This window comes from Equus asinus, chromosome 9 (genome assembly GCF_041296235.1).
Source record: "Equus asinus isolate D_3611 breed Donkey chromosome 9, EquAss-T2T_v2, whole genome shotgun sequence".
Classification (NCBI taxonomy): Eukaryota; Metazoa; Chordata; class Mammalia; order Perissodactyla; family Equidae; genus Equus; species Equus asinus.
Window position 1 is genome coordinate 48,272,020 of NC_091798.1, and position 13,063 is coordinate 48,285,082.

Here is a 13,063-nt window from a genome sequence, read left to right on the forward strand (position 1 = left end):
TCCCAGAGTATTTCATAAAACTAATTACTGCAATAAAACAACAGTTCATAACTCAGATTATTTAAATAATGGTGGCTGTTCAGAAAATGGAATAAGGGCAGACAGAAATCAATTTTAGGGAACCAGTCATAATATTAAGCAGTTAGTTGACATCTTCAGAACTCCTTCTGTTTTTCCAGATAATTCATTCCTTTTAAAATTTTGTGAATAAATCTATCATAAGTGAGTTAACTTTTCCTAAGCTTTTAAAAAATACATGTTAAATTTCCACATGACAATCTTCCAAGAAACTCCAGATTTTAACTATTTAAAAACGAAGAGAAGTAATTAGATACCTACCTCAAACAATCACCACCAACAACAAAGTACCAAATGCTAAAAGCTACAACCCAAGAGAATAAAATTAGTCCTCTTGTTAGCGACAGGAAATGGCTATGCATGTATATAAACACCAATAAAACAAATAAAGGGGAAATAGCATCTTCCAGAGATATGACCATATAAATACGCAGCTGCTTAAAGAGCCAGGCTAACAAGAAAGCCTCGGACAGGCCTTAGATCTAATAAGAACTGTATCTCCCATAATCACCCTTGTGTCCATTACCGGCTGCTGCTATCATTTTCAAGCAAATACAAAGATAAAGAGAGAAAAAATAGAATCCCTGCCTCAGACTGTAAAATGGCATGCACCTGTAATACGTGAACACTTGGATCACAGCTCGTCTTACCTCATAAGACCAGACACACTGAGTCCCACCAAAACGTCGAACACACCTTCCTACTTCCACGTCCTCGTGAGTTGTGTACATTTCTCTGAGGCATTCACCTATATGTGGCACCATCCTCCTGAGAACCTCTCGACTGAAGATCATGCCAGGTCCTCCCATACAGAAGTTCTCCCCAGGCTCCAGCCCCAGCTTTCCGAGTTCTTCAATATTCCCCAGGCCAGTCTGGCCCAGGTAGAGAGGCTTGCTGCTATTCAGTGATCTAAGAAACTCTTCTAACTTATCACCTACAAAGAGAGAGGCAACAATCACTCCTTTTCCTAATTCATGATCATTTGTAGTATACAAAATAAGTAATACAAAGTAAGGGACATAAATTCCCCATAAGTCTTATAATATTGAAAACAAGAAAAACCGCTCTGAATATTCTATTATTTTTTTTAAATACTAACTTATAGCTATTAATCAAGCCATAATAAAACTTTATCAAATTTCTAGTCAAGGTCACTGGAAAACTTTAATAAGTGTAATAATCATCAGTTTTTTGGTAAAAGGTGAAATGGTAAGGAGACTAAAGACAGGTTTCTTAGCACGTTTGAAGTAATAAAATTCCTAGAGATATAATATTAAATATTGATATTTTGTATTGATTTGGCAGACTGTTGATATCCAATAATTACTTTTTCCTGATAATTGATTTAGTTTAGTGTTTTGTCCTTAACTGAAGTTCAGTCATATACAACCCAAAAGTTTCATAATACATATATATAAGAGAAAGAGAGAGAATCAAATTTCTCTTGAAATTTAACTGTGGAACTCTGGAAAGCACTTTTTTAGACAAAATAAACATTTGTTAAAAATTAAATAATATAATTCGTTTACTTATAGTTTGTAAGTTTATCAGGAAAAACAATTTAAAAATAAAACTCCGTAGCTAAAACAGTTCAAAAGCATTTGGTATTCTACAAAGCGATACACTGGAATAAGTAGTCACCTTCTCTACATTCCCAGCCAGCATCTTTACTATTATTTTTGATGAGCATGGCATCTGCAGTCATTTTCCTGATCCCATGCCACGCCCCCTTGGAGCTCAATGAGTTTCAGCTATTATTGGGTTTTTAATACAAAATGCATTTCATTCTGAATAGAAATGGAAAGAGTATGGCATTTCAATGTTCTGAAGGACAATGTCAAAGCATTAAAAGAAATGACAAAAGTAGATGCTATTAACGCATTTTGGAAAATTCTCTGCACAGTGTGTCAAACTTCTGCCAGGAAACCTTTGTGATTTTATTGAGACACAGAAGACAAGGGGACTACAAGATAGTGGATCTATCACTTATAGATATCTATCTTACATCTATCTAAAAGATAGTGCATTCATCAGAAATGCAATCATTTCTTTATTTTTGTATTTAATTATTTATTTTTGTATCTAATTATCAATATTTCCTATGCCAACCAGTTCTAAGGTGATTTCACTCCTCCCAACCCCAAACCAAGAAATCTTTAGTCATTATCTTTACACTCCTTGTGCCAAAACAGCATAGATACTTTGGGTTTATTTTTTCTGTTTGTTTTTCCTTGAGTCATGTGAAAGATACTACGTGGATCAGGAGAAAGCAATGAGGCTAGAAGTAGAGAGGCATAAACTAAGGAAGGGCTGCACCCCTTTGACCAAGAAACTAGGAAATGTGAGAAGCACAGGAAGACCTTGTTCAATACAATCCTGCTACTTCCCTTGTGTCCCTCTCCATCTCCGAAATGGGCTGGACTGGAAAGACATACTTCTGCTCTAAGGAAAGCCTCTCTGCTGAATTGAGAAATCTCTGGCCAGAGCCACGCATACTCAGGGTGAAGGACCGCGCCTCTTTTAAAATTGACAGGGAAGTTTTCTCATGCTGTGGCTGCGCGTGGTTGTGGGAAAGACTTTCAGCCTCTGCTTATCGCTGCAGCCACCAAGACGGACTGGAAAGGATCCATGCTAGTGGCGCTAGTATAGCTTGGAGCTACTAGGGTCTGCATAATTCGAGGGCGTTGTCCCCTTCTTTCCCACCACCAGCTTCTGTCAATACACCCAAGCCCTCCGGGTTTTACTGAGGTGAGGTGGGGGTGGGGACGGCTTGGTGCTGCACCATAGTGGCTGGAAGGAGCTGCGCGCTGGAGCGGTGGGAGTGCTCAAGGACTCCCAGTGCGTGGCGGGTCTTGCGAAAGGGAAGGAAACGCACAGGGAAGGGTTCAGGACAGCAAAGATGATTCTTCGACCTCACCTGTTCCAACACTGCGCTAGATCCAGTTAAAACCAAGGGTAGGGGATTAAAGCGAGAACATCGGTCTCCAAGCTGGCTCTCGTCTTCCCTTCCTTCACAGAGGACACGCCCCTCTGGAGCGATTTGGGAAACTGCCACCACTGGGCGCTTTCAGAGCAGGGCAAGGTGGGAATAGCCTTGTTTAACCCTAAAGTCCCTTTCCTCATCTCTCGCACATGGTAAACAGTAGGGGCAAGCGCTGGGCGGAAACGAGAACATCCAGAGTGAGGAAAGCGAATAAACCCGGGCAGGTGTGAGGAGGGTCCAGACCGCAGGAGAGGAGGAGGAGCGGACTAGGAATGGTGGGCGGATGCAAGGGGTGGGGACCGCGGGCTGGGGGCTGCCGGAGCCCGGAGCACGTGCTGGCAGAGAAGCAGAAAGGGGCTGGGCAGGGATTGGGGCTGGCTGCAGAGAAAGGAGTTGGGGAGGCGGGCAGGCGGGACAGCCGGCGCTGGGAGGTCACCTTTGATGTAGACATCGTCGTCGGCGCGCATGAACCACTCATACTTGTCCAGGTAGTGGTCGTGCATGTACTTGATCATCATGAAGGACTTTTTCTGGGGAGGGTAGGAGTCGTCCACTCCTGGCAGCGCGATGACAGGCAAGGGTGGCAGAGGCTGGCCAAGCCCGGCGTTGGGGGACTGCTGGCTGGAAAAGAACTCCACACGGCCAGGGATGAAGCGCGCCCAGGTCCGCTGCACCGCCAGCGCGCGGCTGCCCAGGTACTTCTGCGCGGTCATCACCCCCACGTACAGGAAATCTCGGGGTCGAGAGCTCTGGGCAGCGGCGCCCCCGTCCCCGCTGCCGTTGTGGCTACTCCCGGGCCGGCCGCCTCTCCGCTGCCCAGCCGCGCCCCCGTCCTCCTCCTCGGGTTCCCCCTCGGCCACGGGGGCGCCGGGGAGCCCCGTCGCGCCTTCGGGCTCGCGTCCTCGCCGCCGCTGCTGCAGCGGAGGTGGCTGCTGCCAGGGGCTGCTCCGAAAACTGGTTTCCCCAGGCGCTGCCTCTGGCAGCTGGGGCCCCAGGAGCTCCAGGCGCGCAGGGGGCGGCGACTGCTCCGGTCGGGGTTGGGGCTGGGGGAGCGGCTGCTGAGCGCCGGGGCCAGCTGCCGAGCGGCCGTAGTAGGAGCAGAGGCTCGAGCCGCGTCTCTTCCTCTCGCTCAGCTCCGCCACTCTGGGGGCGATGAGCCAGGACGCGGCGGTGAAGCCCAGCACCAGCCCCAACGCCACGCTCATCCACGGGCGGCGGGAGCGCACGGCCATCGCGGCTGTCCCCGGCGCGGACGCTAGCTGAGCGGCTGCGGCGCCGCGCGCGGGTCTCCCGGCTCCCACCCGCCCCTCCTCCGCCTCTGCGCCCCCAGCCCCGGCCGCTGCCTGCCGCCGAGGCGCCGACGCCGGCTCGGGGTGGGAGCTTTCGGGGCGCCTAGCCCGCCGCGGGTTGCCGCTGCCCGCGCCGCTCTGGGTCTGGGCTCTGAGTGAGGGTCGGGAGAGAAACTTCTCCCGGCGGCGGCGGCGGCGGCGGCGGTGGCAGCGAGAGGAGCTGCAGGAGGAGGAGGAGGTGGAGCGGCGGCGGCGGCAACGCGTCCGCTCCTAGGCTGCCACCCTGTCACTGGCGCGCCTAGTCCCTCCCTCCTCCCCGAGCCCCCGCCCTCGCTCCCCGCCTCCCGCTCCCCCCGCCGCCGGGCTCGGACCGGGCCGGAGGAGGAGCCACGAGCACCCCCGCTGCCAGCCCTGGCGAAGCGCGGGCCGCGGTATCTCCCCGTCCCCCGCCCTTGGACAGCCCCGTCCGCGCCTGGTCCAGAGCCGGCCTCCTCTCCGGAAGGAAACGATCCCAGTCGGGCCGCCTCCGCCTTCCAGCGCCGACGCCCCCTCGGCCCTCCTCCCCCGGCCCTTGCTCTCCGTCCCATTTCCCGTCCTGTCCCGCCCCGCGTCCGGGGGCTCCACTGCCCTCCTCCCGGCGCGTCGGCTCCACTGACCTCATCGGCGGAGCGCGGGTCCCCGAGCCCCCGGCGAGCTCCAGCATCTCCCTACCCGCTCGCTTCCCCCGGCCCACCGCCCGTGACGTCCCGGCGTGACCCTTCCCCAGGCTGCCCCGCCCAGGTCCGCCCGGGCTCCACTCTTCGGGTTTCGGTAATTTTCGCAGTTCTTTCACGGCTGCTGCTCCCCATCTTCTCTCTCCACTCCTTGTCCCGCTCACTACTCGGGAAACCATGTGTCCCATCCTAGCACCTCTCCTCCCAGCCTTACCGACTCCCCACTCCCTACCTGCGTCCTTCACCACCTCTCCCCAGCCAGTCGTACACAGAAGCACCATTGTCACTCGGCGTCTCTCCTGAGAAAATCTCGGGAGAGACTGTAAATACCCGCCCCGAAAGTCTGAGGAGATCATGGTGAGTGGGGGCTCAATACCCAAAGAACATAAAAATTCTATGTTCCCCACCTGTTGAGTTAGAAATGTGGGGCTGCCTAGTGGTTCTCTCCTCAGCTTTCCTACTGGTTTCTTGTCTAAAACTGAGAACCAGGAACTATTTTCAGTCTTGGTAGAACTGGCAAATGATGGAGAGATGTAAACAAATTATAGGGGCAATACCTGGAACATTCAAACTAAGAAAATTCTTGCTCTCCCAAATAAATGAACTTAATCAGAAAATAAAATAGAAAATACAATTTGTGTTGTCTATAAGCCATTTTATTTTCTATGGCAATGACAGGAAATGTTTTACCGCTTCAATTAGGGAGGGAAAATCTCCAGCAACAGAATCTCAAAAAAAGTTAAACAGTATTAGCCAAAATCACTCAAAGTCACATTAGAAGAAATTACCTGAAGATATGTGACATTTTAAAACTTTCTCTGTAGAAGTTGTGAATCTAACTATATCTGAGGCGTATTTGGCATCCCAAATCCTTTCTTCTTCAAATTTCAGTCTTCTGTTTTGTACATCAAACGCAAAAGGATGGCATTGGATGGCATCAGACCTAGGGCTCCATCCAACAAGGAGCTGGCAGTGGCCCTGGAACAGCAGGCCTGCCCGGAGCCGGTGGAGGAGTGGTTCTTTCCACACCAGTCACTGGCTGTGCATGAGCACATCTGACTAAATGTTTCATCTGCTGGACAATGAAGCTCCTTTTCCATGTCTAGGTCTTGCCCAGAAACACTTGGGGATACAGATTATTGGACTCTTTCTCTAAGTTTAATTTTAGTTAGAATACAAAACTAATCAAACAAACAGGTCCCTCCTGATTGAAAAATATATCTTCCTAGGGACATTTTAAACTTTTGAGAATAGTGCTGTTCAATAGAACTGTCCCTATAATGGGAATTTTCTTTATCTGTGCTGTGTATGAGGCAGCCAGCAGTCATGTATGATTACTGAGCATTTGGAATGTAGCTAGAGTGATTGAGGAAATGAATTTTCAATTTGAATTAATTTTGATTTAAATAGCCCCAAGTGACTGGGGCTGCCACGTTGGGCAGCACATTTTCAGAGGAAATCTGTATCCTATGGCCCCATTACCTATGATCAGTTGTGAAGAACAAGTAGCCCACCTCCACGCCAGCATGCTCTCTCCACAATATCCAGCCAGGCTTCGTTCCAGTGAGCGCCATCCGTGTAGTTGATCTACAAAGTGATTAATTCTCGCTGAGCACAAATAACCTGCTCACCAACTGTTGCAATATTTTGGGATAAAGTAACATTAAGTTAATGAATGTTTTTAATCAATGTGATTAATTAATTTGGTTAATCATTAAATAAGCTTTATTTAACAAATGTATATTAGAGATTAACCATTACAGAGGGTGGAAGGCTCTGGGCATGGAAATGTCAACAAGATATTCACTGCCACCTATCATGAAGTGTATAGTGCAGTGGGGAAGACAGACACTAAACACCACGCTACAAAATGAATTACAGTGGTGACAAATGACATGAAGGGAAAATGTAGAGTACTCAGAGTATTTAGAAGAGCATCTAATTTAGTCTGGGAGTGAGGGAAGGCATTTGGAGACGTTGAAATAAAATGAAAAGTTGAAATGATGTTCCATACTGGCTAGGTGACCTTGGGAAAGTTATTTAAATTATCAGAGCTGTAGATTTCCCACGTGTCAATGCGTTTCTGTGAGGATTTATTAAGATATTATATGTAAGTGCTTAGCACAGTGTCTAGTGCATTGTAGGGGCTCAAGAAGCGTTAGCTTTTCTCATTTTCCAATCCTTCCTTCATGGCAAAATCTCCTCGATATCATCTTACTTATTTTTTATGATATTTCATCTTTTCATTTATTTGACAAATATTTATTTAGTACCTACCATAAGCCAAGCACTATTCTAGAGAAAAAGCAGTAAACAAAACAGACAAAGCCCTTGACTTCATGGGGCTTATATTCTACTAAGGAGAGATGACACATACACACACACACACACACACACACACACACGTGTGTGTATATATATATACATATAAGTAAGTACATTTAATATGCTGAGTGATAAGTGTTTTGAATAAACAGAGAAAGATAGTGAGTGTATACATGTGTTGGGTGAGGCCATTTTAAATTGATTGGTCAGAGAAGTTGTTTCTGGTAATTTTAGTAGAGATCAGAAGAAAGTGAGGAAACTAACCATGAGGATATCTGAGGGAAGACTTTCCAGGAAGAGGGAACAGGCAACACAAAGGCTTGAGATAGACATGGTATATTGAGGAAAGAGCACCAATGTGGGTTGGAAATGGGAGCGAGCTGGTGACTTGCTGATCATTTAGGCCAGTGCTGTCCAATAGAATAAGAATGTGAGCCATAAATGCAAGACATGTAATTTAAATTTTTCCTTGTAGCCACATTTTTTTAAAAAGGTGGAATTCATTTTAATAATACATTTTATTCAACTCAATATATCTAAAATATGATTCCAACAGGTAATCAATGTGAAATTATTCCTGAGAAAATTTACATTCGTTATATCAGTACTAAGTTCTCCAAATCCATTGTGTATTTTACATTTAATGGCACATCTTAATTCACACCAGCCACATTTCAGATGTCCAATAGACACAAGTAGCTAGTGTCTACCATATTGGACAGTGAGTATTTTGAACCTTGAAGACATTTGTAACGACTCTGGCTTTAATTCTGAGCAACAATGCAGGTGTGGAGTAGAGTGGTGATATGGTTTTTATTTATGTTTTACAAAGACCACTTTAGCTCCTACTGGAAGAAAAAGCTAGGGAGACGCAAGGGTAGAATCAGGTAGAGTCTTTAAAACGTTTTTGAAGTGACCCCATCACTTTGGAACAGAATAAAAAGACAAACATCTTTTTCTTCTTATTCCCACACAATGTCTGCACCTCCGCCTCATTTGTAATAAGTAGAAATATTGGGAAAGATTTTTATATGAATTTAATTTCATACTCCTTAAGATTCCTCTAGCTATTTATTTGGTATTTCCCAAAGTCAGTGATGTAATTTTCTCGTAGTCACTTTAATTTTGAAGGTACATGAGTTTTAGTGTAGATACTTTTCTGGGAAATCTCTACCAACGACTAAGTTTTTTTATTAAAACAAAGAATAAAATAATATGTTCTAGGAAGATTTTACCAAAAAAATTTTATTTGGGTAAGAAGAATGCTAAGGGACAAATTTGTATGAAAACTCTTTATCATTGAAGAAAAGTAAACATAAATGCATACGAAAATATAGCCAGATCTGTATACTATATTGGAAGAGAGAATACAGAAGTGTATGTAATTCTAGTATTGCTGGCTGAAGATGTCTGATAGGATCGCTGTTCTTATTTAAACAAGAATGTTTCAATAGGTATACTTGTGAACCACCTGATAAAATTCCTATGAAGCCCCTCAGTAGTAGAAATTGAGAAAAACAGTAAGAAAAAAAGCTGTTTAAATTACAGTCGTTTCCAGAAAAAAAGTGCAAAACCGATTCCTTGTCCTCTCTAAATCTGTTAACAGTTTCCAGCATGTCCATATTTGACTGTTGTAACAGATGAGTCATTTCCCACCTGTCTGAGCTGAAGTACTAGAACATAAGGAATCATCTGGATTCACAGTGAAGCAGAGCTCTCATAGGGGGTGTGTCCCTGGCTTTGGAATGACATTCATGTCAACCACCTCAAAAACAAGTCTGACCCAATTAGAGACAGCCATTCAGCAGACTGCTCTGAAGATACTACATTGATGTTTGAACTGATTGGAAAGAATTAGCAATCACTTTAAAATCAGAGAAAAAGGTACAAATGAGTTTAAAAGGGAGGATATCATGGTTTGATCAGTTATGAAAGTTAAAGGTAAGTATTTAAATATATGGTTCAGCATATGCTTCTGTCACAAGGTATAAGCAAGCTTAGGCTAGTCCTGACACTTTGATTTAGTATTTTACTGTGATATTTAGAATGTTATCGTTTTTTCTTGACAGATCAAGTCTGGGTTGATTTCATTTGTGTGAAGCAACTGTGGCATCTAGTGGTTAATAATCATAATGCCCTTCGGTTTGTTCCTAAGGGATAGATTGTGTTATAAAATATTTTTGACTCTGCCAAGGAAGATTATAATCATACAGACTCAAGAAGGTAACCATTTATTTATATCTTTATTTCCTCAGAAATCAACACATGAGGGGATGGTAGAAGTTCATATACTGAAATATGAAAAGGTAATTATTTAGAGCATGTTATAACACTATAAGTTTTAGAGCCTAATACTAATCTGCATTTAGTTACTCAACATGAAAATGTTGTAGTTACATTTTTTTACACTGACTGGATATTTGATGCTACTAGGGAATTATTAATTCCCTTTTTAGGTATGATAATGGTATTGTGACTATGTTTCGAAAAAGTTTTTGTTTTTCATAAACAAATACTGAAATGTTTATAGATGAACTGATATAATGTCTGGAATTCAAATAATGTGGGATTGAGGATGACTAGGTGGATGGTGACATGGGTAGGGCCTGACTAATCAGGTATTGATGACTCTTGAGGCTACGTAATTACCTTTGCATAGATTTGAAATTCTCTATAATAAAAAGTTTGAAGAAAATATTTTATTTGTTTAAGTTCAGCACACATTCCTTTTTATTTCCGATAGATTTATCTGACTATGAGATGGTCCGCTTGTCTAAACCATCAGTGCACTTTGGGAAGACGGGAATGAGAGTCCTGCTGTCACTTATGAAAGGGTCAGGAGATGACCACATCAGAGTTAAAGCTTCCACTTTTTCCATCCCCCCTGGGCTCCAATGACAGTCTCTTAGACATAAGTTAAACACCCAATCAAGTTTTTGCAAATAAAGAGGCACTATTTATGATGTGAAGATTTTTTTTTCTTTTTAAGTAGTAATAGTCCATGATTAGGCAGTGAGTTGCAAAATCTCCAAAGAGCTCTTAATCACCAATCTGAATTTATTCTAAAAAGATTTTTTTATTTTAATTTTCTCCTTTCACTTCTCTCCTAAAATATTAATAAGGTCCAATTCAATATTTTCTATCTCAACAAAGCTAAAATGCATGTGCCACCTTCCTTCCTGTTTCTTTGATTTTCAACCCCTGTTAATTACTTGGTCTCTTTTCCTGTTACTGCTATTGAAAAGAAATATAATATGATCTACATGTGGAACTTAAATTTTTCTAGTAGTCACATTTTAAAAAGTAAAAACAAGTGAAATTAATCTTAACAATATACTTTATTTTACCCAATATATCTGGTTCTGACTATTGTCTTAAAGCTCACTTTTTTTCTTTTGCTGAGGAAGATTTGCCCTGAGCTGACATCTGTTTCCAATCTTCCTCTTTTTGCTTGAGGAAGATTTACCCTGAGCTAACATCTGTGCCAGTCTTCCTCTATTTTGTGTGTGGGTCACCGCCACAGCATGGCTGCCAACAAGTGGTGTGGGTCCATGCCCAGAACCAAACCTAGGCTGCTGAAGGGGAGCGCACAAAATTTAACTGCTAGGCCACAGGGCTGGCTCCTTAAAGCTCACTTTTTGAAAAACAAAGAGACAATTGGATTTTAGAACATTTACAGGATTTATTGTGTGCTTTCTTAAGTAATGATATACAGGTATTTTATGTATATATGCATGCATGTACATATATATGCATATATTCCTTATAGCCACACTATCATTATCAAATAGGCAGAAGAGGAGAGATTAGGGGGTCTTTGCTTTTCTGTTATTCCTATTTTTATTAAATGTCAAGATATTTTACTGAGATGCAAGAGAGGTTAGATGTCACATCTCTCAGCCCATTGTCATTGCATCTTGAGTGAGTGAGGCAGGCACAGTTTATAATTCATTTTAAGGCTGCTGCATCCAGCAGTGGACTTTTATTTAAGTCCATAGTAAGCCAATAATGACACAAGTCTTTCAAAGTCTTGTAAGTCAGGTTTTATGGATTTCAATTAAAGTATTAGCACCAGGAGTGCAGAGCTTTTTTTTCTGCCACTCTTCACAATTTTTTTTGTTTTACAGAATATATTTATATTCATAAAATATTTTATTTATTCATGTTAATATATAACAGATTTGTTAATTCTTATGAGTTAATAAATTAATATTTAATTTTTTCTAATTTTTAATTTCTCATATAACAAATATTTGGGATTGCCATTAATTTTTAAGACTGTAAAGAGCTCCCAAGAACAAAATATTTGAGAACCATGGTCTAAGGAAATTCCTTCATTTATCTTTTTCTGCTTCTGGAAATAGCACAAATCTTTTAGGAGGATTAATCAAGAGTTAGAATGCCTTGCTCCTGCTGGAACAGTGACTCTAATAGTTTAGGATGACATGAGAGTAACTGTCCTTGAATTTGCGTTTGTGGAGCTTCAACATGTGTATAAGTATATTATTGCCTCCATGCTTTCAGATTCACACCTATTGCATTATAGGAATCCAGTAGCTTCACTTTGGCATGTGCTGCTATTGGAAGGGAATGGCAGGAATGAATTGTCTAAGACAAAGAGAATTTAAACCATTCAGACTTTTCTGATGCTAATTTGTATTTAGTAACAAATTAATATCTTTAACAAATTTAGGAGTAAACTTTTCATTTCTACTAAAACAAACTACGGGCAATACATTATTCTAAGGCTCCAATCACTTTGCTTTTGTGTGTGTGTGAGGAAGATTAGCCCTCAGCTATCATTCTCTGCCAATCCTCCTCTTTCTGTTGAGGAAGACTGGCCCTGAGTTAACATCCGTGCCCATCTTCCTCTATTTTATATGTGGGGTGCCTGCCACAGCATGGCTTGCCAAGCGGTGCATAGGTCCGTGCCCAGGATCTGAACCCAAGAAGCCCTGGCTGCTGAAGCAGAGCGAGTGAACCCAACCACTACGCCACCAGGCCGGCCCCCGCTTTGTATTATTGTGCCAAAGAAAGAATGTCTCACTAAGTTAATTCTAGAGTTGGAGAGTCATACAACTTAGTGAGGAAAGAAGATAACATCGCCTTACCAATAAAGTACAAAGTGTAATTATTTGCCTTCTGAAGCCATTTGGAGCTCTAGGAATAGACAGAATGCAAAATCCAAATAACATTGTGTGAACTAATTGAAAAAAGTAAATTGGCTCTCATAAATGAAATAAGTGGTTATCGTTTGGAAATTGCTATGAGAATATTGTTCAAGATGTAAACTATGAGTGTTTGTGTGTGTATGTGAGGTGAATGATGATACTTTCTCTCCCTGTGGCCTTAGCTCTGGATCTTGATTGGGCAGAAAAAGGACTAGAGGAAGAGCCTCAAGAGAGGAATAAGAGCAAATGTTAGCCTCATAGCTAAGTGATTTCTCAGCAGTGCTTTCTGCTTTCATCTCCCAACTGGGCACAAAGAGATTCAAAAAGAGGCATGGCTGAGGCACACCCAGGGAATAAGCGAGGGGTGGAGCGCTACATTCTTAAGACTTTTGCTAGAGTTCTGCTTACCACACCCTCCCTTTTACACCACACTTTTTTTTTTTTTTTTCCATTCTGCACTTCCCGTGTCTACCTTTACAGAAAGCAGACAGGAATAGCAACAGA

The 13,063-nt window shown here is 43.0% G+C and overlaps 1 protein-coding gene and 1 long non-coding RNA gene across 2 annotated transcripts in view; one reads left to right on the top strand and one right to left on the bottom strand.

The window, feature by feature from the left end:
• The window catches only part of CHSY3 (chondroitin sulfate synthase 3), a 255,986-nt gene extending 251,362 nt beyond the window's left edge, over positions 1-4,624 (bottom strand). The window contains exons 1-2 of the mRNA XM_014859511.3: positions 3,498-4,624; positions 729-1,012 (exon numbers count right to left, since the gene is read on the bottom strand). Coding sequence (XP_014714997.1) covers positions 729-1,012; positions 3,498-4,293 — 1,080 coding nt within the window. The 5' untranslated portion in view covers positions 4,294-4,624. The remainder of the gene's footprint in view (positions 1-728; positions 1,013-3,497) is intronic.
• Positions 3,620-13,063, top strand: part of LOC139046182 (uncharacterized) — a 71,828-nt gene continuing 62,384 nt past the window's right edge. The window contains exons 1-2 of the long non-coding RNA XR_011505850.1: positions 3,620-3,756; positions 9,644-9,694. This is a non-coding gene — a long non-coding RNA (uncharacterized lncRNA). The remainder of the gene's footprint in view (positions 3,757-9,643; positions 9,695-13,063) is intronic.